This window comes from Camelus bactrianus, chromosome 1 (genome assembly GCF_048773025.1).
Source record: "Camelus bactrianus isolate YW-2024 breed Bactrian camel chromosome 1, ASM4877302v1, whole genome shotgun sequence".
In the NCBI taxonomy this organism is placed as follows: domain Eukaryota; kingdom Metazoa; phylum Chordata; class Mammalia; order Artiodactyla; family Camelidae; genus Camelus; species Camelus bactrianus.
The window spans coordinates 51,447,094-51,456,128 of NC_133539.1; the positions used below are offsets into that span (position 1 = coordinate 51,447,094).

Consider the following 9,035-nt stretch of genomic DNA (forward strand, 5'->3'; position numbering starts at 1 on the left):
TGAATGTGAACCAGAGGCAGGTAGCTACACTTCCTCAAATTACTACCCGTGAAAGGAATTTCCCATTGTGTATTAGGCAAACTGTAGGCTCAATAAAATTAGGATAAACAGAGTCATCGAACGTAGTCATCCAGAATATTTTAACTCAACAGTGAGAATATAGTAGAAACATGGCCAAATTCATGGCTGGGGAAGGGATTGGCAAAGGTGGGAAAACTCTTGGCATTCTGGTTTACCTGCGCAGTATTTAAAAATGTATTTTACAAGTAACCTCCCTGGCTTTGCCACTCCCCACAAACCAGCTTTTCTCCAGGCCTGCTGTGTTCACAGTTTTCCAACTCAGGTAATGACAACTCTATTCTTTCAGTTGCTCAGGATGAAAACCTTGGAGTCCTTCTTGAATCTACTCTCTGTTACTCCACATATAATCTGTCAGGAAATCTGTTGACTCTAATTTCAAAATATATCCAGAAGCTGACCCCTTCTTGTTACCTCCACTGCCATCACCCTGGTCCAAGGCACCACCCTTCCTGACAGGTTTTCTGGAATAGCCTCGTACCACAGCAGCCAGAGAAACCCCTTTAAAATGAAAGCCGTCTCATGTTAACTCCACTTAAACAGAGTTCCCTATCTCCCTCAGAATAAAAACTGAAGTTCTTCCACAGTGCTTCATGGTCCTGCACCATCAGGCCTCATGTGGGCTCTCCAACTTCGCCTGCTGCTCCTCCCGCTGCCCACTCCTCTTTGGCCACACTGAACTCCTTGTTCATTCCTCCTCAAAGATGACAAGTGTGGTTCCACCTCAGGCCTCTGTGCTTTCCTCCCCTCTGCTGACTGCTCTCCCCCTCACCTTCTCAAGTCTTTACTCATATGTCACCTTCGCAGGAAGGCCTTCTCTGACTATCCCATAGGGAAGTGTAAGCATCCTCCTCCTGGCTCTCCCCGTTCCCCTCCTCGGTTCTGACTTCCACTACAGCACTTATGACCTTATAATGTATTTTATTGGTTATTGTCTCCCTTAATGAGAACGTAAGCAGGGATTTTTGTCTTCTTCATAAGTGAAACCCCTAGCACCTAGAACAGTGCTCGGCAACAGATGCCCCATAAATATTTGTTAAAGAATGAATACGTAAAAGATTTATTTTAAAAAAGCTGCACTTTCCCGTAATTTATATTGTTGCCTGATCTATTTTGAGAATGATTTTTCCTCTTGTCCTCTGTGGAAAGACTGGGAGTACAACTGTCAAGACTTGCCAAGGGCTTTATCTTTTAAACTCTCAAAGGTTTCATATATTAAGTTTGAATCAGACAGAAGCAGAGGAATAAAGTTGTAAAATCAAGGGTAACTTGAAAAATACGTAGAAAATAGAACATATGTGAAAAGCTACAAATGAGAAGAAGGCATGATACAATCAGGGTCAGGAAAATTTCATTCATTCTTTATGAAGTCACTCAGATTTATTCTCTCTCGGTCTCTGATGTGCCCAAATCTATGCTGGTGGTATATGTCCTTTATTGGATGGTCACAGTATGCTTGGTACACAGTCCTTCCCTTTAAGGTTCTTAAATTCTAAGGCAAAAAAAAAAATGACATATGTTGTATGTGTTTGTATGTATGTACATATATATATATAAAAATATCTATTTGTAACTAATGTACAGATAATCAACTCTAATTTTTTAAATCAATCCCCACAAACAAAAAATAAACAACAAAAACAAGATTGTAGACTTAGCTCCTCAGGATATGGGTGAAAGAAATGACTTCACATGATACATCATCTCACCTGAGTTGGAATTTGTGCAGATTTTAACAAAGGAGGTAGAGAGCTTGGAGACAGGAGAAGGAAGGTTGATCTGGATCCTAGTGAAGGACAGAGACTGGTACAGATAAGTCAGGGAGTAACGAAAAATGTCTGCTTGGCTCTAATAGAGCAAGTGCTTGGGATATCACTTAAAATGAAGATTTGGGGAAAAAATACTAGATGATAGTAAGGATTAGAAATAATCTCTATTTCCTTGTTTTAAAATATTATATCCTTACAATATTTTTTTCAATTTAAATACACAGGAGACAGGAGAGGGCTCACGTGTCTATTTAAGAACTTATTCTTTAGATAAGTTGACTGAGGGTCGTTCTATTCCCAGGTCTGTGGGCACTAAGCGGAAAACAAAAGTAAAAGTTCTGTTTTCAAAGTTCACTTTAGTTTTGGTTTCATATACCATGTGTGCAGCAAACAACTCAAGAATGGTCTTAAAGCAATATAAGATGATTTTTTAAAAAACTGAGTATCTTCAAAATTTATTACTCAGTAACTATGCTATACAGAAGTATATAATTTATAAAGGAGCTTTCCTGGCATTCCTGTGACCTTAGAAACGCTTACTACGTGCTCCTCATGTCCCCCAGCACACATCATGACCCACTGGGGGCCTTTGGAACCTGCTGCCGCCAGTGCAGAAAGAGTAGCTACACGCTCTCCTCCACCTCCTCAGGGCCAGCAGGTACAAACACGAGTTCCTTGGCACATCACTATATAATAGTTCTGTGAGCAATATATTTTTTGAAAGTACTCAATTCTTTCTTATTCACCCTGGATGTAAGCAAATGCTTGATGCTGTATCTGTGTATATGAATGCCAAAATAGCTCCAAGGAAAAGAGTATTAGAAGATGGGATTAAAGCCAGAAAAAGATATCACAAAAAAAGAAAATTACAGGCCAATATCACTGATGAACATGCGTGTAAAAATCCTCAACAATCCAATTTAAAGATGAGTGGAAGACTTGAACAAACATTTTTCCAAAGAAGACACACAGATGGCCAACAGGCATATGTAAAGAGCTCAGTATCATTAACCATCAGAGATATGCAATTAAAACCACAATGAGGTATCACTCACACCTATCAGAATGGCTATCATCAAAAGGACCACAAATAATAAATGCTGGCAAGGACGTGGAGAAAAAGGAACCCTCGTATGCTGTTGGTGGGAATATAAATTGGTGTAGCCATTGTAGAAAACAGTAGGGAGATTTCTCAGAAAACTTAAAATAGAACTACCATATGATCCAGCAATTGCACTCCTAGATATGTATCTGAAAAAATGAAAACACTAAGTCAAAAAGGTACACACACTGCAATTTTCATAACAGCATTATGTGTAATTGCCAAGATATGGAAGCAACCTAACTGTCCATCAACAGAGGAATGGATAAAGATGTGTACATATATAATAGAATACTACTCAGTCACAAAGAAGAATGAAATTTTGCCATTTGCAAAACATGGATGAACTTGGAGGATATAATACTAAGTGAAATAAGTCAGGCAGAGAAAGATCAATACTGTATGACTCACTTAAATGTGGAATCTAAAAAATAAAACAAACTAGTAAATATACCAAAAAGGAAACAGACTCACAAATATAGAGAATGAAATAGTGGTTATCTGTGGGGAAAGGGAAGGGGAGAGGGGCAAGATAGGGGCAGGAGATTAAGAGGTATGAACCATTATGTATAAAATAAGCTACAAGGATATATTGTGCAACACAGGGAATAGATCCAGTATTTCAGAATAACTATAAATGGAGTATAACCTTTAGAAATTGTGAATCACTATGTTGTACACCTGTAACCTATGTAATGTACATCAACTACATCTCAATTAAAAAAAAGAAGATGGGATTAGGTGGTTGAGGGGTTCACTGAGGGGGGCATCTCAAGCTGAGCTTTAAGGGAAGGATCTGGATTGGCCTCTGAGAGAGGCTGGGGATCAGCATGAATCAAAGTAAAAGGAAGACTTGTCTGTTAGAGGGGAAGGAGATTGGCCTGAGAGGAGTCATGCAGCGTATCAGTAAAAGGGCTGTTATAGGTAGACTGATGTTACAGGTAGATTGATAGAGGACCTTCAATGCCCATTTGGAATTTATGGAGTTTCCTCTGATGGCAGGCAGAATCACTGAAGGTTCAAGAGTAGAGAACTGACACAATGGAAATGTTTAGAAAGCTCAAAGTGGCAGAATACACTGGACCAGAAAGTCAAGTCAGTCTATCAAATCAGGATGAAGATGAATTGTAAATCACGGTAGACTACTGCATTTGGATGACCTGCCGCAAGACTTAGAGTTCTATCAAGATCTGCCTGAGTCTAAATAACTTCAACATCCCTGAGGATGACTCACCGACATTTCAGCCTCAAGGTTTTCTTGATCTCTTGTATGCCAACAGCCTTCCCCTCAACTGTGCTTCAGCAACCCACTGACATGGTCATCCTGATCCAGGTCCCCCAGAAAATTTTCCATTGTTCAAACCAGATGCTGATAACCTCCTCTCCAACATCAACCTCCTACCCATCTCCCTCTTTCATTCTTCCTAATCCACACATTAGCGGTGTACCTAATCAAGTCCTCTAGTCACCATATGCCTTCTCCTTCTCCCAACCTATGAGTCCTTTACAGGGTGCCTTTCCTTCACTACTCTGTGTGGATACTCAGTTACTTTCCTACATAAGCCTCAAATCTCTTGTTCCTTTGCCTCTCCAATGAAAACCTTCAAGCCTGGACCAATCTGATCTACCAGTTCTTGGTACCACAAAAAATTATGGTTATCTGCTTCAGCCAAGTACCCAGTGACCTTCCTTTTCTGTCCTGAAGAAAGCCCTTTCTCAACCTTCACCATGTTCCACATCCTTTCCATGTATGTCCCTCTCTTCCACTTGAGTGGTCTATTCAAGTGGATTTGGAAGTCTTAGGTCTAGAGGCTATAACTGTTTAGGGTAGACCTGGAGTTGGGATTTATTATGAAACAAAGTCAGAAAAGAAGAGAGAAGTGAACAGAAGAGAAGCAAGAGGAAAGAGTGTTAGAAGAAGACAATGGAGGAGAGGGTTTCTAGGATAAAAAAGTGATAGCTGTTATCAAACAAACTAAAAAGTTTGAGGGCAAAGAAGAGACCACTAGATTTGGTCAGGAAGTCATTTATGACAACTTTCTGTGGAGTGGTAAGAAATGGAAACCGAAGGAAAATAATTGTGGACACAAGAGGGTAATAACAAATACAAGGGCAAGGAGTCCAGGCTGTATATCCAAAGACACTGGAAAAGAAAAAGAAATAGTATGGCTATCAGAATGGACTGTGGATGAAATGAGGACTTGCTGATTTTTTTTAAGAAAGGAAAGTTTGAGAGTATAATGAAGAAAGAGCTACTGCAGAAGTTTTAGAGGAATGATAAAAGAAATGAGAAAAAACTAACCAAGTCAAGCTGGCTGTCAACTGCATGAAAGAGGAAAATGGTGCAGACAAGTCAGAGCAGAATTTTTTCCTTGTTTTACCTAAATCTTCCACTCTGGAGGAGCCAGGAACTAAACGTACAGTTAAGCCTCACAGGGGCTTGGCACTGGGACTTTCAACACTGACATGCAAGCTAAGCCTAAAGGAGGCTGAGGAGTGGGCTTCCCAGAGGTAGCATCAAGGATGGTGGACCCATCTTACTGCCTTCTAAGTCAGGCTTTCTGCAGGAGCCAGGAAGCTTCCCTGGCCCCATCTAAATGAGAGCCCCCGACCATGTGCTTCCATTACATCCTTAATTCTCTCAACAGTTTAAACTAAGTTATTTAGCCCACACTGGACTATAAACTCTGGGAAGGCAGAAACTGTACCTGTCCCCTGCACTCTTTTACCTCCAGTGCCCAACACAGTGAGCTAGGACTTAGTAAGAACTTTATAAATAGTGGCTGGGTGAAAAAATGGTTAACAATGATTATATCCAGTCTAGGTTCCATCTGGCCTGATGCTCACAATGCCTGTCAATTTACATAAGTAACAGATCTTCAAAATACTATCAGGCTGAAGGATATTTCCTTAGGAAAATACTGCATGATTTTGAAACACGTGGTACACAAATGAATTGAGTATAGCAAGTTGCCAAAATGACACTCAGAGGTATGCACCTGAAGTGGTTTAACAGTACTTTCAACTTAAATGGTACTTGGACTCAAAAGTATACATCTCAGGCCTAGAAGAGGCCTCAGAGGTTATCTAACCCAATCCCCCCTTCACTAAGTGCTCAGATACTACTCCTCATTAGCCCTAACAAGTGACCGTTTAGAATCCATTTGAATACCTCCAGTGATAGAAAATACACCTCTGTAAGACTGCCTGCTCCATCCTAGGGTTGCTCTAGTCATTAGAAGATTCTTACTTGTGATGCATGTGTAACTTTTACCTATTGTATTGGTCCCACAGGTCAATGTAACTATAGTACAGTCTTTCCAGTTATCTGAGGAAGGCCACAATGTCTTCTCCTAAGGCTTGTCCTCCCCTCCTCCTTTAATCCTCTTCAGGTCATCCTCATGGCATTTGAGAGAGATGTCTACACCTGTTCTGTCACTCACACTTTCATAAGAATTACCATATCAAGAAAAAATACTAAGTATAAAACTGAGGCAACTTATACAGTCACATGGGAATGAAAATAGCGAAGTATGTGCAAAATGGAGACCTCTTAGTATTCCTATTCCATCTGATTATGTTTGACTCTAAATTCTCTTTCTATCTTAATTACGAAATATCCTTACCTTAATCCAGTGTTCCACATTATCAGGATCAAACACAGGCTGTAGAAAATATACACAAAATATGAGTACACAGCAGTATATTTATCAACTTTGCCATTTTAATCTGGCCTTCTGATTAAAGCACATAGACAAGTGTCCTTTAGTCTTTCTCCAAAGCATTTCATTAGAAAGTTCAGCAAAAAAGAATACAGAATGCCAACGGGAGGAAGAAACATGAAGGCTTCTCTGGAACATCTTCTGACTGTTTTTATCTCTTACCTAGGCCTATCTTGAGATTCTGATTAAACTGGTCTGGGGTAGGGCCCATGCATCAGTATTTTTTAAAGCTCCCCAGGGTTGAGAGCCAAGATAGAGGAGTGCTGCATATAATAATCCTTATAAAAACCTAAGCATCACTGATTAATTAGCCAGATCTTTCAAGTGTTAGGGAAGTAAATCTGCTTGGAGAAAGGTATGCACCTGTCCTCAGGCTCATCTTCTCAGGAATAATCTGTATTTACTTACAGCAGGGAGACCATTTGGTTCAATAAGAACTGGGGGGTGGAGTGAGTGATAACCAATTTCCCACTGTTTTACAAAGCAGAAAATGAGGCAGAAATCACATAAATTTCCACTCAGGTCAGTCAAATATTAATCTGAAATTAGAAATCAGATTAGTAGGATACCTCTTTTCTTCACTTTCTGTAACTTTTAGATGTTTGCAGAATTCCCTCTAATAGTCACTTAACAAATAGAGGTATTTGCTTTGCTAATAATTCAGGTAGGTTTTTAAGTAAATAAGGGGTTATCTAAACTAGCAACTGACACGTGGAGGAGGGAAAGGTATTATACTCTCACTTACATAACACTTCCCTTCAAAGAACTAATTAACCCAGCTGTACTGCTGAATAATTTTGTCACTGCAACAAAGAAACAGCTGATCCTGTTAAAGCACAATCGAACTTCAAGGCTCTTGTGATTTTACCTTTTTATCCTCTAGGCAGTAACAATGAGCAGTAGCAGCAAAAAAAATCGTCCATTTGGGGTCCCAAAAATTGTCCCCAATTTTTATCTTTCATCATCAAGTTTATACCCGTAACTCATTATGGATCCAGTCCATTATGGAACCTGGACAATAGGAGCAGACTGTTTCCAAGTCTCTCTAGTGGTCCAGTCTGCACCCTCCAGCATCTGGAACAAGATATTCCCCAAGTGGAGTATGTCCAGTGCATTATTTAGCTGGTATACTTAGAATAAACTGCAAGCACAATTGCCCAGGGAACTCAAAAAAGGTCATATGTGTGTACATATATATATTTAAGAAAGTGTAACTTAAGAGTGAAAACAGCTGTGAAGCTGCTCTGGCACTGAAAGGTGAGAAGCCACGCCTTTTGGTACTCTCATTTACATTTAAAGCATTTATTTTTGTGTCTGTTAAAAAGGTAGTCTGTAGAAAGCACACATCGTGTGACTATGACTTTGCACATGTCATTTATATATGTTTCAAGTTTAAAGAACGGTTATCAGTTTTCCCTGTCTGTGGGTGCTAATGCATCAAAGGAGTGACAAATATAAAGAGGCTCTGTTTTTTCAGTGTTGCTTGGAAATGAAAATAGCAAGGTTAATCAAGTATTGATATTGTCATTAACTACTTGCATTCCTGAGTTCATTTTAGATACTTTATGTAAAACTAGAAGGGAAGAGATATGAGGCAGAGGACTTAACATGAAGATCTTAGCCATCCAATAAAGTACAGTGCCCTGTGATTTGCAAAACATAAAAAAGAAAAGAAAAGAAAAGAAACCGTGTGGGAACTTCCCTAAAACCAGGAGTGGTTGGGAGATAGTTCTCGAATTCTCTTCACCAGGATGGGCATTACCAGGACTCTCCGGTTTTTGAGAAAAGCATTAGATAGAAAAAGTTCTTCCACAACGCTACCCAACAAAGCCGTAAGGTACCCAAACCCCAAAGTTTCTAGGCTCCCTTAGGGCGATGCTGGCTCTGTGTCGGTCAAGGCAGGGACGGGCCAGGTAAGGATGCCCCTTGGGGAAGGGGGAAGAGGGAAGAGGGAAGAAGAGCAGGTGGAGCCGCGGCTGGTCTCAGGGCTGGTCCCCTCCTTCCCTCCCCATCTCCACGAACTCCCGACAGGTATGGATCACCTTGGTGGGACTCGTCTTCCTTGTAAACTGTTTCCAGCGATTCAAACCCGTCCTCTTCCTAGAGGAGGACCTTTCCTGGGGCGCCAGCAGCATTTTCCAGGTTCAGGCTCGGACTTCAGGCAAAGCTGGAACAACCGCTCCTTTGCCTAGGATGCTTCCGGGACTCCCTGGGAGTTGTAGTTCCTCTGCCCACAAGGAAGGTGTATGTGGGGAGCCGCCGAACCACCACTCCCAGGAGGCTTTGCGCAGGCGGAACGAGTCCTCTTAGTTACCCATGGCAACAGCAGCGGTCTCTCCGCCTTGCAGTCGCCGGAGCTCGCTT

At 40.8% G+C, this 9,035-nt stretch overlaps 1 protein-coding gene across 3 annotated transcripts in view; it reads right to left on the minus strand.

The window, feature by feature from the left end:
* Positions 1 to 8,887, minus strand: part of CCDC191 (coiled-coil domain containing 191) — an 81,530-nt gene extending 72,643 nt beyond the window's left edge. For 2 of the 3 annotated variants that reach the window (XM_010970819.3, XM_045507165.2), the window contains exons 1-2: positions 8,714 to 8,887; positions 6,576 to 6,614 (exon numbers count right to left, since the gene is read on the minus strand). In XM_010970819.3, the coding sequence (XP_010969121.1) occupies positions 6,576 to 6,614; positions 8,714 to 8,806 (132 nt within the window). In that variant the 5' untranslated portion in view covers positions 8,807 to 8,887. Of the gene's footprint in view, positions 1 to 6,575; positions 6,615 to 8,713 lie in introns of those variants that run through there. The other variant, XM_074363801.1, reaches the window with a different exon arrangement.
* Between the last annotated feature and the right edge of the window lie 148 nt (positions 8,888 to 9,035).